The sequence below is a fragment of the Eublepharis macularius genome, chromosome 14, assembly GCF_028583425.1.
Source record: "Eublepharis macularius isolate TG4126 chromosome 14, MPM_Emac_v1.0, whole genome shotgun sequence".
NCBI classification, from domain to species: Eukaryota; Metazoa; Chordata; class Lepidosauria; order Squamata; family Eublepharidae; genus Eublepharis; species Eublepharis macularius.
Genome location: NC_072803.1, coordinates 61952104 through 61977525, shown reverse-complemented (window position 1 = coordinate 61977525; position 25422 = coordinate 61952104). Strand labels below are relative to the sequence as shown.

The 25422-nt window shown below is 46.7% G+C and overlaps 1 protein-coding gene across 2 annotated transcripts in view; it reads left to right on the top strand.

The window, feature by feature from the left end:
- The window catches only part of FAM78A (family with sequence similarity 78 member A), a 37156-nt gene extending 12343 nt beyond the window's left edge, over positions 1 to 24813 (top strand). Inside the window, exons 1-2 of one of the 2 annotated variants that reach the window (XM_054998616.1) lie at positions 13734 to 13790; positions 22414 to 24813. In XM_054998616.1, coding sequence (XP_054854591.1) covers positions 22562 to 22942 — 381 coding nt within the window. In that variant the 5' untranslated portion in view covers positions 13734 to 13790; positions 22414 to 22561 and the 3' untranslated portion in view covers positions 22943 to 24813. Of the gene's footprint in view, positions 1 to 13733; positions 13791 to 22413 lie in introns of those variants that run through there. The other variant, XM_054998615.1, reaches the window with a different exon arrangement.
- Positions 24814 to 25422: the final 609 nt, after the last annotated feature.

The window sequence follows — 25422 nt, the reverse complement described above, 5'->3', positions numbered from 1 at the left end:
GTCCCACGATTGTTTGAATTTTTAATAGTTCTGCATTGACTTCTCCTGCCTCCTCTATCCTTTGGCACATACCCTACCCCAGAACTCTGCTATGGAGCAGGATGCCTGTTCTAGAATATGGGAACAGTTCCCTGTCCATAGAAAAACAGCATGTTGGAGAGAAGGGTCCTAGCCTTGACTTCTACCTGACACGCTAGTTTTCCATGAGAAGGGATTTTGTTTTCAATTGAGGACTATCTTAAGTGCTACTGCTCAGACACAGGTTTGTGGCCTTATGGAGATGACACTAAATACCAGGAGAAGGAAAGCATTGCCAGTAGCCATGCCCTTAATGGGGGGGGGGACCAGCAATGGCAGTTCCTTTTGTTAGGATCAACTGAAATGACACAAAGCAGTGAGCAAGCTTTCATGTTCCACAAAGCTCTTCTTCAGACTAGGGCCGTTTCTGCACACTCGACTTATTTAAATAGTGGCAGCGTATATATAGGGAAAGTAACCTCTACTTTCCCTTTTCCCCAATAGCTCTGGACTGCAGTTGGGTGAGGGGAGGTACATACAGGGAATGGGCTGCCTGTCTGGTGGAACCGAGGGGAGAGGGGACCCTGTGAGGATTTGGGTCAGGGCTCTCTGCCTGCTAAATTGGAGGCTAGACAGGTAGCTTGTGGTGTCCCAGCCTTTACCTGCCTGGGAGGCCCCAAACCTATGAAGGGAGGTTTGAAGTGTGTGAAAGGCCGGGGCTGCCCTACCCCCTCCTCTCTATGACCTGATCCAAATCAGCCCCCGCATGCAACTCCTAAGACAGATCTGGTCGGGAGGATCTGGGGGAAGTGAGCAAGTTATTAGGCCCCTATTGAGGGACCATGCCTGGTGCAAGACAGATGTTAGGTTGCACGAAAAGCTACTGGGAAGAAGCAGCAGCAGGCTGAGGCTATTCTTCTCACGAACATCTCAAAGCCTGTGGCAACGTGGGCCTGCCAGAAGAAGAGAGAGAAAACGTGCTTCAGTTCAGGACTCAAAGCGAGAGCCCTGGGCTTCCTCTTTTTTGCAAACCTCTGTGCAGCTTATCTCTTAAAAACCGGAAGTGGAAAGTGAGAACTGCCCTAAAGAGGAGGGGAAATGGCAGTCACCCCCCACCAAACGGGAAGTGAGCAGGCCGTTTCCCCAAAGCATCGAGAGCGAAAGTGGCAATGTGCAGAGGAGGACGGAGAACACAGGATGGGGGTGTCAACCTGCTGACAGGAATTGTGGTGAATTTTAAGTTACTGCAAGGACACGTTACGCACCTCAGAAACAATTTAAGAGAATGCAGGTATACAATTGCCTGCTGTAGAATTGTTGGAGCTGAATAAGGAGGTTGCGAAGTAGGCTTTGCATATGAAAAGTGCAGAATTGAAAAAAAGAAAAGAGGGCTGCTTTCATATATGTTGCATTTAGCCATTGTTGCACACTGGAAAATCCCGTTGCAAACAGTTGCTATAGTGCATCATCCAACAATGTGTAAAAGTAGCGTGTGAAAGCATAGAGCCTTGAGCATGAAAAGGCTGCATCTATATCTGGGCATCTCTTTTGCCTTAAGATGGTACCCATTTCAGCCCCCACTATCTCCTGTAAGTATCTGGAGGAAGATCCTTTTCTCTGCCAGAGACTTTGGAGGAGGCCAAGCAGAGGGCGTGTGAACTTTTTACAGCCATGGGAGGTTGGGAAGGACTTGCCCCAAACTGGGGCGGATGGAGATGTTAAATTAGCTCTGGAGAAAGCCGAACTAAGCGGCCCTGAGTGCTGGCCGCACCGTAGAGCCATTCGAGCAGAATGGCTCTGTGGTGCTGCCGGCACACCTTTGGCAATGACGACAGCGGGTATTGGCCAGCCGGACAGGGCCTCAGGGCTCTGTTCAATTCTGGCTGCCAGTGGTCCTCCGGGACAGCAGCTCGATTGGAACTCAAGGGCCCAGTCCAGCCCCTAGGCCCAAAGTTGGTAAGCAAGGGAAGAAATGGTACGGTAGTCAAAGTCCGAGGTTTTATCTGTCAGGCCACTGGAGGAATGCTTTGAACCCTTTAGAGTGACTTGGAGATATCCTTGTAGCAGTACAAGGCAGGGAAAGCTGGCAAGGGCCTTTGCTTGAGCGTGAAGAGAGCTTGCCCAATCGACAGTAAAGGGACCCTGACTGGGAGGAGATTGCAGCATGCAGCAGATGGCTCTGGGCTGGCCACATGAACGCAGGCCGGTCTAGGCTGGGTGGGGATGGAAGGAAATGTCACACTCATGAGGTGGGGTGGGGGACTCCTCTGGCTTGCTGAGCCGAAGAGCAGTACAAAGGATAAGAAACTGATAAGCAGTGATGGGGGAGAGCAGTCCTGCTAGTTGAAAAGGCAAGGGGGCTGGAAATCAAAAGAGGAGCCACAAGGAACAGAAAGCACGAGATGCTTGCATGGGTGCCGGCCTAAATGAGCCTTGCAAATAAATCTGCAAGTTACTAGGCCCTCCTTTGCTAGACATTTCTGCCAGCTGATGGTCAGGATAAACTCAGTTCCCGTTTTACAAAAACTTCCCTGCTTGATTGCCTGGAGAGAATTCTCACTCACTGCAGGCGAACGAGTGAGTGGCTGGTTATAAGTCTTGGGATTTGCCCCCCTTGGCCTGATTTCTACCTCATTGGTAGGTCAGGGCCCCCCTATATAGTCCCTCCTCGCTGAGCCTGTGAAATACTGTGATACTGTGGCAAGCAGGATGCTTAGAAACTAGAACCCAGAGGAGACCATTCCCATCTAGTTGGCCAATCCTTATATATGAGTAGAATTGTCGGGATGGTGGGGGCAAGGCTGACTCCTGGCAGTCTTTTGGGGGAGCATTCCTATTTCAGGAGTTCTGTCTGTACTAAGCAGAAACGGTTTTGTGGAGAGAACGTGCCCGTATTTCTTGTGGTAGCACAATTGTGTGTTCAAACCAGGGCTTTTTTTCAGCTGGAACGTGGTGGAACGGAGTTCCTACACCTCTTGAAAATGGTCACATGGCCGGTGGCCCCGCCCCCTGAGCTCCAGACAGAGGGGAGTTGAGATTGCCCTCCGCACCCAATCTAAACTCCCCTCTGTCTGGAGATCAGGGGGCGGGGCCACCGGCCATGTGACCATTTTTGCCAAGGGCAATTTAAACTTTAAAAAACTCCCCCCCTTGTTCCAGCTGACCCAAAGTGACATCATTGCACAGTCCCAGAAGCATGTGCGCACCTTGCACATGCGCACGTGTTACCAGGGGCACCACCTCCCACCAGGAGTTGCCCCCTGTGCTGGCAACCCACTGAGTCCCACCACCTCTTTTCCCAGAAAAAAAGCCCTGGTTCAAACCAACTTATATCCGTAGTACTGGAGGCAAAAGAGAAGCTGCTTGGAGCCTTTAAAAGCAACAGCCTCTGAGCATTTGACCCCCCTCCCCATCTTCACACTCGGGGCAGCCATGTTTGTTCCTCAGAAGTGGAACTGGAGTGAGCTGAGCCTTCCCTCCCCACGCCGAGATGTCTTTCTTCCCCACTCGGCTCTGTGGAGATGGCGCTTTGGAGCTTCAGGCCTTTGTCCAACCCCCCCCCCCCCCCAGCTTTACACAAGAATGTGGCAGGCATATGATTAAACAGGTGCAAAGGTACCCTCTGGATATGTACCGTTTAGAACCCTTTCCACAATTTCTTTTTTTCCCCAAGAAATTTTTATTTTATTAATAAGATTAAAAGCCTAGTAAAAAGAGCAGAAAAATAGAAGAAAAAAAGTAAAGAAAAAAAGAATACAAAGAAAGAAAAAGAAGAACAAAGATTGAAAATAACAAAGAAAAATAGCACGTTTCATTTTCAATTTTTCTCTACAACTTCTTAAAGGAATGCTTCTAGCAAGTTTGTCTCCTTTATCCCCATTATTGTGTATGTTGCGGGGAGGGGGCATGATGAGGCTAGTTGAGAGGCACCTTGGGCTAGCAAGTGGGTTCACTCCTGAGGCAAGAGTCAACTCAGGGGTTTCTCAAGTCTCCTCCCTCCTGTCCTGAGTCACTAGGCTGTGTCCGCTTTGCGCAAGTTTTCCTGTTTTGCGGTTGCATTCCAACTGACCATCATTACAGAAGCCAGCCCTGCCCTTGTTGAGATGAGTTGTTGTGACGTGGCCCAAGACCCCATTCAAGAGATCTTGGCCCCCTAAGCAGGTTGCTCTCTCCTGTAGGAGCCCCATGAGCGCCAGCAGTGCCCCAGGGCCGTGGCTCAGACCTTGCTGGCAGTGGCCTGTGTTCTGGAGGTGGTGGTGGGCATAGGTTACACCCATCACTTCCTTCTGTGCTGCCGAAAGCCAAGCGTAAGCTGAGCTCCTGCGGTCTCTCAGCAACCACCTCATCATTGCCACCCCAAGGAGACAGCCAGAGTGTCAGACGAGGCCTTGGAATATTCAGGTTCAAATTCCCATTCACCTGTAAAGCTCTCTGGGAAAGGTAACCTGAGGCCAGACATGGGCCGTTTCCACACGGCTCCCCGCTGCTCGTAACAACCCGGAAGATGGCACAAAAAACGCGATCTTCCGCGGTTTTTGTGCCATCTTCCGGGTTGTTACAAGCAGCGGGGAGCCGTGTGGAAACGGCCACTCTCTCAGCCTAACCAGCTCACAGGATTGGAGGGAAGATCACTTGTGGGGGGAACCAGGTACACCATTCCAAGGCCCGTGGAGGAAGGGCAGGATAGGTCAGGTGGAGGACCAACCTTAAGCCTAAATTCACCTGCAGCACTTGAAGTCTTTTCCGGCGCGTTTTCCCCCCACAGTCGATGTGTGTGTGATTAAAAGCAAAGGCAGACGAAAACGTGCTTCTCTTGGGTTCCTGTCTCGTTGGATGCCTGTGCCGATCTAGAACCACATTCCAGTCTTTGCATGCTTGACAATACACAGAATTTCGCTTTGAGTCCCTCTGTTGACATATATATGTTACAGACTTAAACTCTCTCCAGGGAGCCCTAAAATGATGTGTTTTGTGAGCAGGATGCAGGAATCTTTCGCTGAGAATTCTCATTGTCCTCCTTCTCAATAGGCATCGATTCCCAGGATTCTTTGGGTGAGGCACGACTGCTATAAAACTTGCACGTGGGTTTGTCAGTGAGTTCACAGAGAGAATTCTTTGCACAAATTGGGCAACAGGAATGTGTAGAATGGTGTCATTTGTGCATGATAGGAAGTGGGGGAGGCCACTGAGAGCCAAGCTACAAGTACGTAATCGAGTGGAGTGCAAGTGAACAGGGAGGAATACATGTGAGTCTGTTCATTTGCCGTTCAAGTGTCATTTGTCACTTGTAGCTTGGCCCTACGTTTCCTCTCCACGCAAGGAGCACCAGACTCCAAGGGGATGTGAAGCATCAATAGTAGATACGTTTTAGGGAGAGAAAGATAGAATCAAACAACCAGCACAGCCACAAACAGCCAACACAGAGTGGCAAGGTTGCCCCTGGTGCCATAGGCCAAAGGCCACGGTGAAGCTGCCAGCTTCAAGCAGGGTCTCACTGTTCTTCACAGGCATGCACTGTTTTTAACGTGCTCCGTGCAGTCAGGTGTTAGCTGAGGGGAACTGAGGAGAGCTCAGACGAGCTCAGGACAGTGCTGGAGGGGGAGAAAAGGCTCCTATCCCCCTGTGTCATTTTTTCACGTGAAAACCACGTGCAAGGGGGGTTATTTAACTGATTTTGCAGCTCCGCGTGGAGAATCTGTACACAGATTCCCCCCCCCCCCTGCTATTTTCACACAGGAAAATGGCTTAGGGGAAGGGTGCCGTTCTGAGCTTGTTTGAGCTCTTTTTTAAAAGAAGCAGATCCCTTTATCTGACATGTGGTTGTAGGGAGCGTGTTAAAACTGCTGTATGTCCGTGCAGAAATGGATGTAACAAGACCCTCATTCAAGGGAGAAAGGAATGTTGGCATTGGACCTGGCTTCAAATACTAGCCCTGTCTGGGACCCCTTGCTCTACCTCAATAATAATGTTCGATTTATAAACCACCCTTCAGGACAACTTAACGCCCAGTCAGAGTGGTTTATAAGGTGTGTCATTATTATCCCCTCAGCAATCGCCCTGTGAGGTGGGTGGGGCTGAGAGAGCTGAGACTGACCCAAGGCCACCCAGCTGGCTTCAACTGGAGGAGTGGGGAAACAAACCCGGCTCTCCAGATTAGAGTCCTGCTGCTCTTAACCACTACACCAAACTGACTCTCAAGTCACGTAATTATTTTATCTTACTTTCTCTCCCCCCCCCTTCACACTTTGTTGGCCTTAACTCACACTGTGAAGCGCACGTTCTCAGGGCCTGTGATCTTTGGCCAGTACTAGACACTGCTGTTTCCACACATTTCCATGGAATACATACAGCTGGGGTCTTGCTGATGAATCTGTCAAGTTACTAGCCCTCTACACAGTCATACGGTTAATAGTCCACCTGTTTGCACATCCCTGTGTTACTTATTTGTGGATAAATGATCCGATAAACAAACCGTGTAAGTGGCTGTTTATCAGTCACGGTTCAACCAGGCAAAGTTTTGGCCCAAGTTGAAACTGGAACCAAAGGCGTTCAATTTCTGAGCCCTGGTAAGAACGAAAACAAGCTGTGTGTGGATTCAGAGCACTGTTGTCCGTGCGCCGCATGTGGTGTCTGACTGTGTGGCATTGGTGAGTTGTGCCAGAGCCCTTGACTGTTGGGGAATGAAATATTTCACGGAGTGTAAAGTTCCACCTACTTTCTGTCTGTATAACTTACGGTCAGCTGCTGGAGAGGCTGTTTTAAAAAGCACCTTTAAAAAAGGATCTTTTTGTTTATGTTCTGGGTAAGGTCTAGTTGAGCAGAGCTTTGCAACAGAGAACTTTTTATATCAAAAATTCTGAAATGGGACACACACTGTTTTGGAAAATGGACCAAGATGGGTAACTGTGTTAGTCTGTCTGTAGCAGTAGAAAAGAGCAAGAGTCCGGTAGCACCTATAAGACTCAAAAAAATTTTTTGGTAGGGCATGAGCTTTTGTGAGTCACAGCTCACTTCTTCAGGAGCTGTGACTCACAAAAGCTCATACCCTACCCCAAATTTTGTGAGTCTTATAGGTGCTTCTGGACTTGCTCTTTTCTACTGTTTTGGAAAATGTTAAGAGCAACCAACAAAGATTCATCTTGTTATCTAAAATTCAGAAGAGGACATGCAAAGGAGCTTCCATTTGGATTCTGGAACAAGAGGTTTGACATGAATCCTGGGATTGGGTCCCCGGGATCCATTCTGTGTGTGGATGTCCTCCGTCCCCACCCACCCCCGGTGGAAGGAGCCTTCTCCAACACAAGACTTTCATAGCCTCTGCTAGTGGATCAGACCAGTGAGATTCAACCCATGACATTTAATACCTTTCTAAATATGAGCTAACAGTTTGCTACTTGCTGGCTGCCTGGGGGTGGGGGTGGGGGTGGGGGGGTGCCTCTCGGGTAACCCTGAGTACAGAGGAGAAATTTTAAAAATCATCCTCTACCCTTAGGAAACTTCTGTATTTGACCAGTTCGGGTTAGTCTTAAAGGTGCTACTGGACTCTTTTTGATTTTGCTACTACAGACTAACACGGCTAACTCCTCTGGACCTTAGGAAACTGTAGCCAGATTTTCTAAGCAGCTTCAGTTCTGTGCTATACAATCCTGAAAAAATCACCAGGAGTCTCTGCTAAGCTCCTTCAGTTGTGCCTGACCCTGGGGGCAGGAAGATGCCCAAATGTCCCTCTGGTGTTTTTGCCACCAAGAAACATTGTCTGTTTCTTGTTCAAAGCTGGTTTTTAAATGCTGTCTGAACCAGTAGTCCTGTGAGCCTGAAAGGAAAGAGCAGGCGGAAGAGAGCCTCCCAGGAACCGGAAACTCTGCAGAACTCTACAAAACGTTTCTCAGCCAGATGGGTGCTGCGCTTCTGGGCAATTTCATCTCATCTTTTCTGCCTTAGGAGCAGGGGCCTGAAAAGGCAGGGGAGCCCCTAATGCAGTGGAGGCCAAGCCTGTTTGGAGGCCACGATTTTTGGCATGCTGTGAAGCGCTCTTCTTCCTCACATTCTGAAGCTGACACCTGCTGCACAGGGCGAATGTTCGGAAGAGCTCAAGTGAAATCTCATCCTTTTATCTCTGAATCCCAGATGTGCCAGGACTGGTGACAAAAGTTGCACAGCTTATTTCTTTATTTACTTCACCGATACCGCACCTTGGTGAGGACCCCAATCAGCTTGCATCATTCTCTTGTCCTCACCACAACCCTGTGAGGTAGGCCAGGCTGAGAGTGTGTGAGTGACTCAAGGTCACCCACTGAGCTTCCATGGCATAGTGAGGATTCGAACCTGGGTCTCCTGGATCTTAGTCTGCCACCGACCACTACATTATGCTGGCTCTTATACCAGGCTCATAGGTGCTTTGAAATTGCACAGTGTCTTTCACGGCAAGGCCCTGTCAGCAAAAGTCTATTGCCCTGGTCAAACCAAACTTTCTCAGTCAAGCAAGCCTTTATTGGCATATATAAAATATAAAATTTTAAATACAGAGACTCCATACAAAATGAGATTAAAATACAGATAGGAGCAGGGCAACAGGGCAGCAAAACCAGTACAGAATATTACTTGTCCGGGCCTATAGCCATGGCACTGCAGAGAAACTTAGCTACTATTTCAGTTATTTCCCCATTTGGGTTGTGACCAAACTTTCTAACTTGCTCCATTTCTTGAAAATGACCTGCCTGGACACGGACTCTAATGCATGACCCCCCACACTTGGCACTGTGGTCTAGCCAGTAAAGAGGGAGTGGGGGGATTCCTATCTGGTCCAGCTGAAGGCTAAGCTGACGAATTGCAGTTGAATGGCAAATGAACAGACTCGCATTTATTCCTCCCTGTTCACTTGCACTCCACTCGATCACATCCTGGTCTTGCAGCTTGGCTCTCCGACTGCTGTCCAATGGACTTTTCAACTGTCACTTGCCCAACATTCCGCCAAGCTGCCTACATTTCCCGCCAAAACTGGAGGGAAGCTGACGAGTGTCCAACCTGTGTCAGGCATCACTTGTGGTCCCGCTCATAGTGATTGAGTGGAGTGCAAGTGAACAGGGAGGAATACACGCGAGTCTGTTCGTTTGCCATTCAAGTGCAATTCGTCACTTCTAGCTTGGCCCTGAGTGTCCCTCTGTTAAAGATGACTCGGCTTGGCAGCACAGAGAGACACCAAACCCATCTGCATCTGACTCATTTTTGATTGAGAGGCAGTGAAGTGACAGGAAATTATTGTTCACCACTGGGTGAAGGATTGTGAAAATCAAACGTCAGGTTCAGTTGCTCCCACCAAAAACGCGATCTCTGCAATATCACCTTAAGAGCAAGACGTTTTCTCATCTCAGATTAATTTTTCAAACGCCGCATGTTAGAAATCCAGTGGATTTCCCCCCCCACCCCCGATGCCTGCTAAAGCTGCAATCCTCTTAAAGAGCAAACTCCTGGTTCTTCTCCCTGTCCCCACAAGGGGAAATGTGATTGGAAAGGGATAAGAGAGAGGGGATGCGTTCACTGCCGATTAACCCCAAACTGGATTTTACCCATTCAAAGTTTATCCTAAAATAACTGCGCTGAAGGGTTCTGTGTTACTCAGAAGTTTGTGTACTTTACAGCCAAGATGCTGCTGAGCCTGTTTGGTATTGCATTACCCTTTGGGCTAAACTGAGCAACATTTCTACAACCTAGCTCACCAACTTTCTGGTAAGTGCACCAAACCTCTGCTCCCCCTCCCCAATATGATGCTCCTTTTGTGGTATATCCCAGGGGACTGGAGACTTGTAATATCCTTACAAATGCATAGGCTAGGTGGGCTGATAGGGAATGAAGAAGCAAGCGCACAGATGGGCAGTGCTGGGCCCAAAATAATGTTCTCCAACTTAAGGATTTTGGGTAGTCACATCCTGAAACCTCTTCCAAGCCTTCTGTTGATCATTCTCCATAGTCTGGCTAGATGTCCAATTCAGGCCCCCCACAATGTGCCGATTGGTATCCTTCAGTCTACATCTCGAGGGTCATGCTAGTCCTTAAAATCTGCAGTGAAATAACACATGAGCCAAGTTATCAGAGCCTGGACAAGATATTACAATTCTCTGGAATCTTTTTCCGTCTTCCTATCATCAATGCAGATGGTAACGCTTTAAATTTAGCCAGTGTAAAAGCATGGCGGTTATCTTTTAATGATTAATATTGATAAATAACATGCCTATTGATGTGGAATCACTGGAGCTATATTTAATAGGAGAGGAGGATAAAGAGTTGCTGAACAAGTAGCTAATTTTCTGTTCCCTGCAGTGAAAAAACAGACGGAGATAATGTCTTGTTTATAATTTACTCTAACCCTTAAATTGTCAGATGTACTAGCTTGAATGATATGCGTAGAAATATTACTTTAGGTCTTTAATTAAGTAACATTTTTTCTGCTTCTGTATGGCTTGTGGGTTGTAATAAAGACTGATGTTCCAAGGGGGCTTTTGGCAAAGCCAGATCAGCTGAATTGCCCCTCTTCACCCCTCATGGAAAGGTTACACAAAGTCTAAAAGAAGCGTTGTTTTGCCTAGCTGAAAATAACAGCTCAGAATAGTATCCCCTCATCTGATTTGAAGAGAAACTAGTTTGGGAGAGCCTGTTTGGTGTAGTGGTTAAGAGCGGCAGGACTCTAATCTGGAGAGCCAGGTTTGACTCCCCACTCCTGAGGCCAGCTGGGTGACCTTGGGTCAGTCACAGCTCCCTCAGAGCTCTCTCAGCCCCACCCACCTCACAGGGTGATTGTTGTGAGGACAATAATAACATACTTTGTAAACAGCTCTGACTGGGTGTTAAGTTGTCCTGAAGGGCAGTATATAATCAAATGTTGTTGTTGTTGTTGTTGTTGTTGTTATGTTTCGACCTCTTGATTTCTATCAGAGGAGGAAGGTTGCTGGGTGGTGTGCCATCAGGAGAGAGATGCTAAAAACACCTTTCTCCTAAGATCTCTTGCAAAATTAAGCCCTCTTCACTCCATAGCATAGCTCTAATTTCATGCTACTGTAACTACACATAAACAACAGGGTTGTTGTTTATTTATGTATTTGACTTCCTTTATGACTTGCCTTTCTCCCCAACAGGGACCTCAAGTGGCTTACATTTTTCTTCCTCCTCTATTTTATCCTTATAACAATCCTGTGAAATAGACTAGGTTGAGTGTGTGACTGGCCCGGGGTCACCCCACAAGCTTTCATGGCAGAGTGGGAATTCGAATCTGGATCCCCAGATCCTAGCTTGATACTAACTGTGGTCCTTTCCTCTGGCTCCAGGAACACCCCTGATGCCAGAGGCTCTGGAGGAAAGCATTGCTGCTAGGGGATGGATTGCTGGAATCCAACCATAGGATGCTTTCAGATATCGTAATAAACCCTGGTTTATAATCTGTAGTTGATCAAAGCACCATTTAGTTCTGAATGCAGATGGTTCAGCAAACAGGGTTTGTTGGCTGGCAGAAGATGAGATTGCTAACCGGGGTTTGCTGCTGGTTTGTTAGTCACTGATTGTGTTTGTTTTGATGTCCACAGTCACAAAATATTGTTTGTTGAGTAATGGTGTGTCTTACAGCTGCCTGTCCAAAGAGACAGTGGGCTATGCTAGATACTTTTCTCTGCTCCTAGACAACAAACCGGGATTTATAAGGCACAAGCTAAGGTTAGTTACTTACATCTGGTAAATTGAATGCAACCCAGGAATCCATATCAGTTCTGGGTATGAGGAGTGGCATGTGCCTTCCCATGAATTTTACCTTTATACATGTGAAGGAATGCTTGAAAATTCACACAATGCCTGCTTGGACTCTTAGATTTCCAAAGGGTAGCAAAATGGTGGGAGGGCAGATAGTGCTTCATGCAAAATGTTAAAAATTATTCAAATATAACTAATCTGTGCAGGCTGCAGAAATAGATTAATACAAGTTTGACAGTTGCATGGTAGAGTTAATAGCGAGTCACCCCAGAGGTTCTTCCATCCCAGCGCTGTCTTTTTTCATCAGCGGCTCTCCAAGAGTTGAGTCAGATGTATTCTCAGCCCCGGTGCTTTTAGCTGGAGCTGTCAGCAGTTCACCTTGATGGGGTTGTGTTTATTTATTAAATTCATATCCTGCCATTTGGCCGTCATGGAACCACAGGGGGCACATGTGGAGATCCCAGAAAACTTCTCATCCAACTACAGACCAAACAAAAAGCAGTTAGACTTTAACCATGTAATGGTATCAAGGGTCCTTCAGACATGCCATTATGTAGTTAAACCCCAGGCTGCAACTCTGGGCCAAGCTACAAGTGACGCCTGACACAGGTTGGACACTTGTCAGCTTCCCTCAAGTTTTGATGGGAAATGTAGGCATCCTGGTTTTACAGCTTGGCTCTCCATTACAGCTGCAAGACCAAGATGCCTACATTTCCCATCAAAACTTGAGGGAAGCTGGCAAGTGTCCAACCTGTGTCAGGCGTCACTTGTAGCTTGGCCCTCTGAGATTTCCTTTGTGTGGAGGCCACCCTCCTGAATTTGGCTTTGAGGCAGCCAAAGCAGACACTGGAGCCAGGATTACCAATATGAAGTGTTTCTCCTGGTATTTTGGCCTCAGATACAATATTTGCTCTTTTTATTCAATATCAGGCATTTTAAACTAAAAGGTGGTTAAAGATTTTCTGTTGACCTCCCAGGCTGGCTCAGCAAGTTCCAGTCTCTTAAGCCCTGCCCCGAAATCACCAAGCTCCACCCCCTGACTTGACAAAATCTCTCCAGGCTCCACCCCTGCCCCTGAAATCCCAACCCCGGCTTCACCCACAAAGAAGGTCTTTTAAAAATCCTGTTGTATCTCCCCTCCCACCATATCCCCTACAGATTCTACAAGCTCTTTAAAACATTCAGTGCCCAGCAAGAAAATTAGGTAAGGGCTTAAAAGGCTAGAAATCAGGATCATTATTAATCTTCTCCATAGCAATTTTTAAAATGAGCATTATTGCTTTATCATAATTACGTTGGCCATCTCAAGAATTCTCCCATTTTGTCCCAGCATAATGTGAAGACTTTACCCGGTGTAACCCGGGTCTTCTAATAACCAAGCCCACAAATGTTTCTAAGAGCCAAAACACACGTTAAGAAATACCTAGGTTCAGCACGTGTTCTCTTACCTCAAGGTTTGCCGGGATCTGTAGGCGTCCTGGAAGCTTAAAGGCGTCCTGGAAGCTTAAAGCTTAAAATACAGGCACCTGTATTTCCCTTCCCCTTTTTGCTGCTCTGTAAATGCTAAACTTTAAGCTTCCAGGACGCCTACAGATCCCGGCAAACCTTGAGGTAAGAGAACACGTGCTGAACCTAGGTATTTCTTAACGTGTGTTTTGGCTCTAACCTACAGACATTTTCAATGGCTCTTTTGCCATTTAAGTTAATAAACCAAATAAGTTAATAAATGGACCCATTTTTTTCCTGCCTGCTCGCCTGGAGGTGATTGCGGACCCCTGTAGGAGACCAGGCAAGGGGCTCTTTGAGGTTTGTGTTATATCTCAGTGGTTCTCAGTCACATAGGACAGGGTAAAGAACAATTGTGTGACTAGGAAATCTGTGTACATATTTGTTTGTGTGGTTTGTTTCTAAATTCAGGGAAATAAAGCATCAGCACCAGTGCTGCAGACGAAAAAGAAACTTTAAAGTCCCTATCACAGTTTTGAACAGCAAGAGAAAAATGCCTGCTCAGATAAGCAGGGCAAGTGCTCACCGTTTTGGTAAGAGGGTATGGACCTCTGTCACTGCGTATGTTTTTCAAACTCATACTCAAGGAATTTGTTAATAGGGATGTGTGCAGACATTTCGTACAGATAGTATTTGATCTATTTTGTTCAATTAATATCTTTAGTCATTTTTCTTCATTGTAGATAGGTCAAAATGGGTAGCCATGTTTATCTGTAGCAGTAGAAAAGAGCAAGAGTCCAGTAGCACCTATAAGACTAGCAAAATTTGTGGTAGGGTAGGAGCTTTCATGAGTCACAGCTCACTTCTTCAGATACCTTCAGATACCTGTCAGATACCTTCAGATACCTGTCTGAAGAAGTGACGTGTGACTCACAAAAGCTCCTACCCTACCACAAATTTTGTTAGTCTTCTAGGTGCTACTGGACGCTTGCTCTTTTCTTCATGGTAGTTACTGTAACTGTTCAGATTCTGAGTCCTGATCTGAAACAGTTCTGAGGAAGAGTATTTTGTTCCACTGAGGAGACCATAGTATACCCCAACAGTACATACGGAGCCCCCAATAAGGCAAATGGCACCCCAGAAGCCATGTCATGTCGAGAAAACAGCGCACGAGGATGTCAATAGGCCCTTTTTTGTTTGTCAGATACGACTCTGAGAAATGAGTGCTCTGTGGAAAATTTGCAAGCGTGCATGAACTGCCCGGACCCGGGGAACGTGTAGTTCGGCCTCATCAGCAAAGAGAGATGCTGAGCATGTTGAAGAACCCAAGACAGTTTTGTGTCTCCTTGCACCCCGGCCAAGCTGCTAAGCTATGAACCTGAAGGCCCCAGTTTGCAGCTTGCCTCTGCCATGAACTCATTTGGGGACCTGAAGGCAAAGCCCCAAATCTACCCTAGAGAAATAATAGTTCTCACCTACTTTACAGATTACTGAGAGAGCGAGAAGCACATCGAGTTCTCTCAAAATGCTGTACGTGAAATGCTGGGGGAGTGGAGGGATATCGCTGGGAATTCCCTGCATTGTTCAGGGGGGTTAGACTAGATGACCCTTGGGGGGTGCCTTCCGTCTCTCTGTTCCTATGATTTATAATATATACCCAAGAACGTTAAATATTTATAATATTCCAAAGTAACGTCTCTAAATGCGTGTAGCATTCCTTTTAAGACAGACACACGGAAATACGGAGCCTGTTTATTTTGAAGATACGTTCTAACCACTAAACCACAGAGCTCTATTTAAGATAGCTGTTCCCTCCCACAGTTTATCTCTTACAAGTTAACAGTCTTCTGACTGGGAGTGGTCAGAAGTTATTTATTACATGTTTCCAGCCAGTAATCACTCAGTATTGTCTTTTAAGATTTTTACTGAAAATCAATCTCGTCAATATTGAAACAGTCAAATATACACAGATCACAAATATTCATATTATACTACCGTATGTAAAAGATAACAAAAGCATACATGTCATAATCCTTTATTGTATATATCTTAGATCTAAAAGACATGCAAAATTAAGAATCTCATCAAAGCATTTTCTAAAAGATCAGATAGTCTCAAGCAACTCAGGATTGAGAGATTCAGTAGTCTTTGTGGTGTGGCTGTATAAAATAGGCTTAGTGATCCATATGACCATACCAAAATCTACCGATTTGTCACTTCCAAGGAGATGGGTTTCTTTCCGAGCTTCAGCAAGCCTTTCTCTTGAAATATGCGTAACAAATTTTGTGCTTGTTCAGAACAAGCTGGGGGGATTAGTCTGGGCATCCTTTCAACCGTTGTACCTTACCTTTTTGAAAGCTGAAACTGAATAGGAAAAAAAACGTGCCTTGCAAATATGAAAATAAAGTAGTTGTCAGGCCTGCTTCCCTTTTGTTCAACCAATACTTTGTTTCAGACAAGGATCTGTGACAATATTGCGGGTCGGGGTTAGAATGTTGTGGTTCCCTCTTCTCCCAGGCAGAGGTTCTTTCTTTAGGTGTTTCATCTAGTCCGCTCGGCTCCCTCTGGCTGCCGCTGGCGCACTCAGCTCCTTCTGGCTGCCAAGTGCATTTAGGGGAGCAAGGGGAGCACACCCCCTCTTGTTGCTGCCAGCGCACTTGGCATGCTCTGCTCCCTCTTGCTACCGCCAGCGTGCTCCCCTAAATGCACTCCACTGTCAGAGAGAACCAAGCACCCCAGTGGCAGCAAGAGGAAGCCAAGGGAACTTGCAGGACACCCACACGTGTCCTCCACGTGTCAGGGCTCGCGTCTAGTTTGGCTCACACTCTCACCCCATCAACCGTACAGAGCTGTTGTGAAGATAAAATGGGAGAATGGTGTACACTGCTCTCTGCTAGGGAGGCTTCCTCTTCCTTTCTGCTGTAATGGTAGCCATATTCTAAAGCCAAATTTGCCTTCTGTGGTATTCTCTGTGTTTTATTTGCATTTAATTAAGCAAAAAATATGTACCTCTGTGGGACTTAGAAATGAAAGGCAGGAAGACTGGTCGGATCTCTTGTGCTGACATTTACGTCTACAAACCGTAGTTAGCTGTCTTACAACATCCCACACTTCTCTAGAATTGCTTTAACAGCGTGGGTGGAAAAGATGCCACTGGAGAATTAAGAGGGAGGGGGAGGCTGCATTTGGGGGACTCAGTCCTTCAGCTGGGAGAAAACTTTCCAATACCAAACACTCCCTCTCGAAATTGTGTAAGGGCATCGCTCTGTTTTTCTGGACATTAGAAAAAATTAGGATCTCTTGGTGACATCAGCAGCCATTATACCAACTCCATCCCTCCTCTCAGACCTATTTGCATGCCTAGCAATCACGACAACGCAGACTAAGGACCAGTTGACAGGTAACGTGTACCACAGAGATTCTGATCAGTCATGTGCTGGGAGTTTTGTGTTGAGCACTTGACTCCCTTCTGTGCACAGATTCAGTTTGAATCGTGTGCATGGAGAGAGGAGGCTAAAGGCCCGCCCCTCCCCCCGGCCATTTTTTCAATCTGAAAAGGCCCTGTCTTGGTTAGCTGCTATTTGCCTTGTTGAGGAAACTCATGTACTGATGAACTAGACACCAGTTTCTCCAACCAGGCAAATGGAGCCGTTTCAGACATAGAAACAGTGCAAGGCCGTGACTTAAGCCTGCTTTTGCCATGTGCCACAGTCCTGATCTGAATTGGGCCTGCACGTGCCTGGAAATTAAGTTCTGAGCACAGAGATCATCTCCTAAGACCACGTCTGTCGACAGCCCGTGAGGCACGGGTGGTGTCACACGAACTCTGCGACGTGAATGGGAAAGGAGCAAACATGCCAGACTTAAGGTGGAAGCAAATGAAGAGGATATCGGTATACAGAAGCACATTTTCCCCAGGAGGCGGAGTTTTGTTTCATTAGCAAATAATCACTTGCGGACACTCCGAATGTAACACCCTCATTTCAGTAATGGGTGTGTGCAGGGGTCATTTCGTAGAAAAAGAGCGGGAGGAACTCATTAGCAGAACTCATTAGCATATGCCACACCCCTTGCCATCACCGGAAGTGAAGTGTGTTATTAGCATAACTGATTTGCATATGCCACACCCCCTGGCCTCACCTATCCTGGCTGTTTTGGACCCAATCCTGGCCATTCAGGGCCAAATTTGGGCCCAAAATGGCAAAAAGGGGCTGAAAAGGGCCGAAAAGGGCCCCAAAATGGTCAGGATCAGGCCGCTGCTGAGTGGGAGAGCGATCCACCACCCATCAGAGACCAGATCTGGGCCGTTTCGGCCCCAATCCAGGCTGAAATGGGCCCAAAATAGCAGAGTCAGGTGGGCGGGGCCACCTGACATGTGACCTCTTTGGGGAACTGCCGGAACTGCGTTCCTGTGCGTTCCCCATCAAAATGAGCCCTGAGTGTGTGTGTAATGCTACCATTCTTTGCATTCTTGACTGTATGAAGCCATCACACAGAGCCGGTGGACTGAGCTGTGCATTACTTATTCTGACTGACAATGGCGCTCCAAAGAAGAGGCCTTTCCCAGTCCCTTTACCTGAGTTCCTTTTAACCGGAGATGCTGGGACGGAACCTGGGACCCTCTGCAGGCAAAGCTGGCATTCTGCCTCTGCGCCCTCTATTGTCTGGGGCTATCGCTGCACAGTTGGCATGATAAGCACTGAAGGACTTTTGTTGTTGTTTGCAAAGGGGAGCTTAACAAGAAGGCTGGCTTGGAAGTCCCCCATTCTGAGCAGGTGCAGAATCTAATCCCTCGCCTTCCCTTTTAACTAGGGTGAGCGATACCACCCTCAGGTCGAGTCAAGGGCAGCAGCTGGTGAGGGGTGTGGAACTTGGGCCAAATGGGGTACCTTGTCAGCCAAAAAAGCGCTATGAAGCTCTGCTCTGTCATCCTTCTGCTGAAAGCCTGGAGGCGGATTTAATTGCTTGTGAAAGCCAGCATGAAGTATGTGTCAGTAGAGCGAGGCCGCGGGTTGTGCAAGCTTCCTCCCTGCAGATGTATGCACTCAAACATTTCCTGTCGGTCTCCTACCATCTGCTTTTACAGCCTCGGCTTCCCTTCGCAGCTGTGCAGTGCCTCCCCCCCCAAGAAAGAGTTGCCATCCTGGGTCACACAAACGAGGCCGCCTGCTTCCAGCAGCGCCCGGTCTGAAACACCCTGAAGGCTTGCAGAACAGGAGATGTCCTGGCAGGTGCCCCCTCGCCCATTAACGGGCAGCCCACACTGCAGAGCTCTCGTGGTGTTCGCAGCCATTTAATTTTTTTAAAATTTTAATTTTATAACTTTTTTCCCCACCAAAACTTACAAACAATAAACTATTTACAGTTAAAAAGTGTTAAACATGCCTTGGAAGGGATAACAAAATACATAATCAGTAATTCAGTTGTTTCTTTACCATACATAGTATCAGGGGTTTTTTTCAGGGGGAATGCGGTGGAACCTCTTGAAAATGGTCACATGGCCGGTGGCCCCGCCCCCTGATCTCCAGACAGAGGGGAGTTGAGATTGCCCTCCGCGCCGCTCAGCGGAGGGCAATCTCAACTCCCCTCTGTCTGGAGATCAGGGGGCGGGGCCACCGGCCATGTGACCATTTTCTCCGAGGGCAACCCACTGAGAGCAGAACCACAAGTGACAAAAGGCACAGATTGGACACTTGTCTGCTTCCCTCAAGTTTTGATGGGAAATGTAGGCATCCTGGTCTCGCAGCTTCGCTCTCCGACTGCTGTCCAACGGACTTTTCAACTGTCACTTGTCCAACATTCCGCCAAGCTGCCTACATTTCCCATCAAAACTTGAGGGAAGCTGACAAGTGTCCAATCTGTGCCTTTTGTCACTTGTGGTTCTGCTCTGAGTTCCACCACCTCTTTTCCCAGAAAAAAAGCCCTGCATAGTATACTTGGGTTACACCAATGAAACTATGAAAAAACGGGTTAGCGGCATATGGTTGACTGTCATTGCTTATGTACTTTAAGAACGGTAGCCACTGCTCGTAAAAAGTTGACTGGTATTGTGAGTTGTCAACGGATTGCAAACGATCGGCTATCTTATCCATGATAAAAATGCCCCATAGTTTTTTATCCCAAATTGATATACATGACAATTTTTTTTGTTTCCAGGCTGATGCTAAGAGCATTTTTGCTGCTGCAAGTGTTGTGAAGATCAAGTTTTTTGCAATATCTGGTATTGTGGAATCATCCCAAAGGCCTAAAAGAATTGTTTCTGGGTGTTTGGGGATTGTATGTTTTGAATTTTTGCTATGATTAGATCCCAATATGCTTGAACTTTGGGACATGCCCACCATATATGAATATAATCCCCTACTAAACCACATTGCTTCCGCGCTCGCAGCCATTTCAGTGGGGCTTGTGCAGGTCCTCTTCCCAGTAGGTGGTGCCCCGTTGATGAGATCTGGGGTCTTCCTCACACCACTGCCTTCAGAGGCACCCTAGCTCTTCCACTTCACCCCCTCTGCACTTTTAATGCACTGTCAGTTGATGTTAAGGGGGCAGGAGCCATATGCCTCGTGTAGCAGATGCAGGAGAACTGCCCCTTCCTAACTCAGTTGGCTGAGAAAATGCGTTCCCCTCACAGGGTACATTGGACAATATTGACAATTCACTTCGCACAGCCTCCAGTCAGTGCCAACAAGCCTATCCCAAGCTTTTTTCTTTATTTCTTTGCTGAGTGCCCATCCTCTCTGTCCCAAGAACATAAGAAACCATGCAAGGTACCTCGGCATTCTCTGCCGGACCACTGGAGAGAGCCAGTTTGGTGTAGTGGTTAAGAGCAGGCAGGACTCTTAATCTGGAGAACTGGGTTTGTTTCCCCACTCCTCCACTTGAAGCCAGCTGGGTGACTTTGGGTCAGTCACAGCTTCTCGGAGCTCTCTCAGCCCCACCCACCTCACAGGGTGTCTGTTTACAGGGATAATAACAACACACTTTGTAAACTGCTCTGAGTGGGTGTTAAGTTGTCCTGAAGGGCGGTATTTAAATTAAATGTTGTTATTACCTCCCCCCCCCGCCCGCTTCCCTTCGCATCGACACTGTGTTTTCAGGTCTGTCGGCAGCCTTAAGGGCCAAAAACTTGGTTATAAAAGTGACTGGGAATGGCAGGATGCTGGCCCAGAGAAGCATCCCAGCTGTGAACTCTACAAAAAGCAGAAATCAGAAATTCATTAAGCCGTATTCCTAAAGGGGTCTCTGCTGGAAGTTCAAGAGAAAGACGTGATCATCTGAGCTTGATCTCTGATTTATCTCCCCTCAAGAGGGTTGCTTGAATTCATCCTCAAAGCCTCTGGGCTTTTGGTCCCCCAGTTTGTGTGTGTTTGGAAAGTGCGGGAAGGGGGATGATTGAAATAGGAAGAAGGACCCGCTCTTTAGCTGGTTTCCCTCAGTTTTCTGTGTGCTTTTGTGACTATTTGGGACCAGGCTCCTCTGGGGAGATTTCTGGCTGCTTGGCAGGAAACAGGCTCTGCTCACAGGCTAGCCGGTGAAAAACCACAGCAGCATTCTGCGTTTGGCTAGCCAGTTGGGTTGAGGTGTGCGCAGGAGTTCTAAACACCAGTATCTAAGTAGGCTTTGACACAAAAACACCCTGTGTGAAGAAAACAAGCACACAAAGAACGAAACCGTATGAGACAATTTATACGAGGACACTCCAATGAAGGGAAATGCAATGTTACCTGGGAAGCATAGTTTGAATTTCACCTCTACAGAGCTGGCAAAGACCCTTCCTCAGAACCTTCCCTGAAGCAAAGAGGAAATTAACAAACCTTCTGTAGAGTCATCTTTGCCAGCTCCATAGAGAGATGAAATTAACAAACCCTCTGAGGAGTGATCTTTGCCGGCTCTGTAGAGAGAGGTGAACTTTAAACTATGCTTCCAGGCTAACGTTGTGTCCCCCTTGTGTAATTCGTCTCATGTGGTTTAGCTCTAAGAGGAAGAGCTCCTCAATCCACTGCTTGATTGCAGCGCAAGGGACATTTTATAGCAGTGGGAGGCTTCATACATGCAACCAAGGCCTGCAGCCGGTGAAAGATGACTGCCGTTTCCACACAGATTCTCTGCTCTGAATTCAGTGCTGTTCGGGGTCCCCCCCCCTGCTTGCAGTTCCTGGGGTTACCCTGGCTTTTCTTTCATGTTTCTCAAGATTAATTTGTTGCAAAGTTTTAGGAAAGATTGCAGTAAAGCTTGAATGGGCTGCCGCGTGGGCGGGAATGGGAAAGTTCAGATTTTCCTGCCCAAATGGCGGCCATTTTCCCTGTCCCTGACCCTGAGGCAGCCATTCCTCACCAGCACAAGGGCCCTTTTTGTTTTAAATCAGCAACTGAATATTGCTATATAGATATACTGTCATTAAAATATGAAAAATAGGATCTGAGTGTTTTTTTAAACTTAAGTTTGTAGCCCCTTTCATTGCGGAGACATAAGGGAAAGATGTATCTCTACAATTGAAGGGTCTAGAGACATAAAAAAAATGAAACCTAGAAATTCAGAGAACTTGATGCACATATATTTATAATGGCGTATCGATATTCACTTACCAATTTAAAAATTGGCCACGACGGGGGGACTACACCTGTGCCGTACTGCTCGCTGCAGCAACAGTGGGGAAACCACATGAGTCTGGAAACCCCCGAAGCCTTGATTCTGCTGGGAGCATATCCTGGCCCTAAGATTTCCCGTAGTTAGAAGGTTGTAAAGTGTACCATGTGGAGCCCCTCTCCTTGACTAGTAGAAGCGGAGGAAATTCAATAAAATAAGCACTTTATAGAAATTTGCATAATAATAATAACTGCGCTTTTATACCACACTTCTAGACAGATTAGCGCCTCATCCAGAGTGGTGAACATGTTAGTGTTATTATTATCCACACAAAACAGCTGGGGAGCTGGGGCTGAGAGGAGGGGCTTCCCCAAGGCCACCTACTGAGCTCATGGCAGGAGTGGGATTTGAACCAGCAGAGTGCTGATTCACAGCTGAACCACTTAACCACTGTGCTACAGCACAGTATTGAAGTCACTGAATCCTGTATAGTGATGCTGCCTTGTGACTAATGAAATCTTCATTATTTGTGCAAGGTATAATTGATGAATTGAGCACATCAGCTTAGCTTTGCCTATAACTAAAGCAAAGGTTTGACAAGGTTAAAATATATGTTCTTCTCAAATGCAGGTCCAGCTGGGAATTGCCGGATCTCCTCGAAGGCAAGATCCAGGCGATTAGCGACTCCGATGGTGTAAACTACCCGTGGTACGGAAACACCACGGAAACCTGCACCATTATAGGCCCCACAAAAAAGGAAGCCAAGTTCAACGTCAGCATGAACGACAATTTCTACCCCAGCGTCACGTGGGCGGTGCCAGTGAGCGAGAGCAACGTGGCCAAGCTCAACCACATTCACCGGGATCAGAGCTTCACCACTTGGCTGGTCGCCACTAACACGACCACCAACGAGATGGTGACCTTGCAGACAATCAAGTGGCGGATGAAACTCGGCATCGAAGTGACCCCCAGCAAACCTCTGGGGCAGCGTGCCAAACTGCGGGAGCCGTCTGCTCAGGAGCAGCCACAAATCCTAAACAAGAATGAGCCAATACCAGCGAGTGCCCTGGTGAAGCCCAATGCCAACGACGCCCAGGTACTTATGTGGAGGCCCAAAGATGGGCCCCCTCTAGTGGTGATACCTCCAAAGTATCGGTAATGAGAACTTCGTGTCCCAGTGGCACAGAAGGGCAGGGAGGGGGGGACCGAGGAGGAGAAAAACCACTTAACATTTAAGAAAATATATATTTAAACAAAAACAGAGATGCACTTTTTATTCATTTGACAAAGAGAAAAAATGCAACCATTCTACCTTCTCCCATCAGAACGGATCTCACTGTGCTACAGAACTCGAAAGGAAGGACTCCCCTCCGATTGTAATGGGGGGTGGGGTGGGGGTCATCCGACATCATCAGATTTCTGTGGGTGGGAACACACAAGGCACTTATTCACAGCTCTGTCAAAGTTTCTTTTTCTTCCTTTGGTGGCTGTTTGATGTTTAATCTCATTTAACTTAGCTGGGATCATGTGTGAGAGAGAGAGTGAGAAAACAAACTGCTTTATGTGGGAAATTTTATTTGAGTTAGAAACAGGAGGGGGAAAAACAATTTTATTGGTTGGGGAGGGGATGAGAAGTTCCTGGAATAGCAATGTTGGTTATTCTTTGTTATGATGGTGGGTTTATTTCTTTTTTAAAAATTGGTGGAAAATGTTCCCAGTTGCATTCCCAAGTCATGCGGCCTTATGTAGATTTTGCATTGCATTGCCAAACTTTTGCCTTAAGCTGCATTTAAATGGAAGAGAGAGAGAAAATAGCAAGTAAACAAGATTCTTCTCCTTACTGGATCTTGAAGAGTCGGGTGCTTTGGTTTGAACTCAAGGGATTCTCACACTTTATCACAGCCAGCTTTCCTAAGAAAGGTTTGCTAGCTTTTCTCCCTGGTGTTAACTGCACAACAAGCTAAAACTCCACTGGTACAGCTTGTCTTAACATGGAGATGCAGTGACTGAGGAAGCTGCACCTGCTGAATTTCTGCCTGTCTGCAGCTGCTGAAGACATAAACAGTCTGCCTGGGGAAAAATGGTACTCTTAAATTATGGAGCCTCCCCAAGTTATCAGGATTGGGGGGACCAGTTTGTTTTCATCCTATTAATGGGCGCCTGCTTTCCTTCTAATAAGAATCTTTATTTCTGGTAGAAAAGAGACAGTGGCAGTTCTCTGCCCAACAGTTTTAACTCATGGCTGCTAGACTGAAAATCGTGGGCAGTTCATGGTTGCCGGACAGACATAGGGTGCCCCACCTAGTCAGGAAGTGATCAGAATGGAGATTTCACTCAACAGACCTATTCATTGGGAGGCCTTCTTGTCACTTTTGAGAAACTAAAAAAAATTAGGATTAGAAGGATCAGTTTGAAAGCAGGGGTGATGACAAGCAAAATATGTTTTTAAAGGAGGGTTTTAAAAAAAAAATATGAAGGCACTAGAATAAACCTTCATAGCACATAGATTTCTTTCTTACATTCACCAAAACACAACATTTGTCTTTCTTTAAAAAAATGGGGCAGTAAATAATACCAGTCTGAATCATTTGGAATTGGGACATTTTAGGGTGCCTTCTTCAAATGGGAAGACTCAGAATGCTCATTGAAATGGGAAAATATATTAGTTCTCTAGTAGCAGTTTACCACTGATTTATTGCTGGAACAACTGCTCCTGAGCAGAGGTTCATGCTGCTAAAGGGTTTGCACTTGACTGGGGTAATTTGGTGTTAAATTACCACTAAAGCCAAGCTACAAGCGACGAATGACACTTGAACGGCAAATGAACAGACTCACCTGTATTCCTCCCTGTTCACTTGAGCTCCACTTGTGCTCCACTTGATTACGTAGGGCCAAGCTACACATGACGAATGACACTTGAATGGCAAGTGTATTTCTCCCTGTTCACTTGCCCTCCATTCAATCCACTTGCCGTTCAAGTGTCATTCGTCATGTGTAGCTTGGCCCGTAGATCACACAAGTGGAGCGCAAGTGAACAGGGAGGAATACATGTGAGTCTGTTCACTTGCTGTTCAAGTGTCATTCGTCGCTTGTATCTAGAAGTAGCTTACCACTGTTTGCCTTGGGGGAGCGTGTAGAAGAAGGAAGGTTATATAAGAGTTTATGAAATGTTGTCCTCCTGGAGAGAAATATTTTATCAGAAGGTCCATTTCAAACATCACTTCTTAGATATTTCATCTTTTAATGTAGGGGAAGATTGGATAGCCATAACCCCCCCTCTCCACACAATAGGGACAAAACACAAAGGAATAGAGACAAACTATTCCTGATCAAAGCGGCTTGTTCAAATAGGGCAGAAGCGAACTACTTTCCAAGTGGAGTTCGAGAGAGTTTGCTACTGGAGTTTGAAAGCGTAGGTGGAAACACAGAGCCATTCTGCTGCCTGTTGTGTGTCCAATCAAACCTGTTTTATAAGTATTCCCAGGACATGGAGAATTGTAAGCAGAACCCAAGTCTTAACAACCCACAGAGCTAGTTCAGCGCTCCAGCACTGCGGAGAGAATAAACCCAACCTATCCATAATTTTTACTGTCTTGTCAATCGCCCCCAAAGCCAGTTCTTGATCAGCCAAATCGCAGG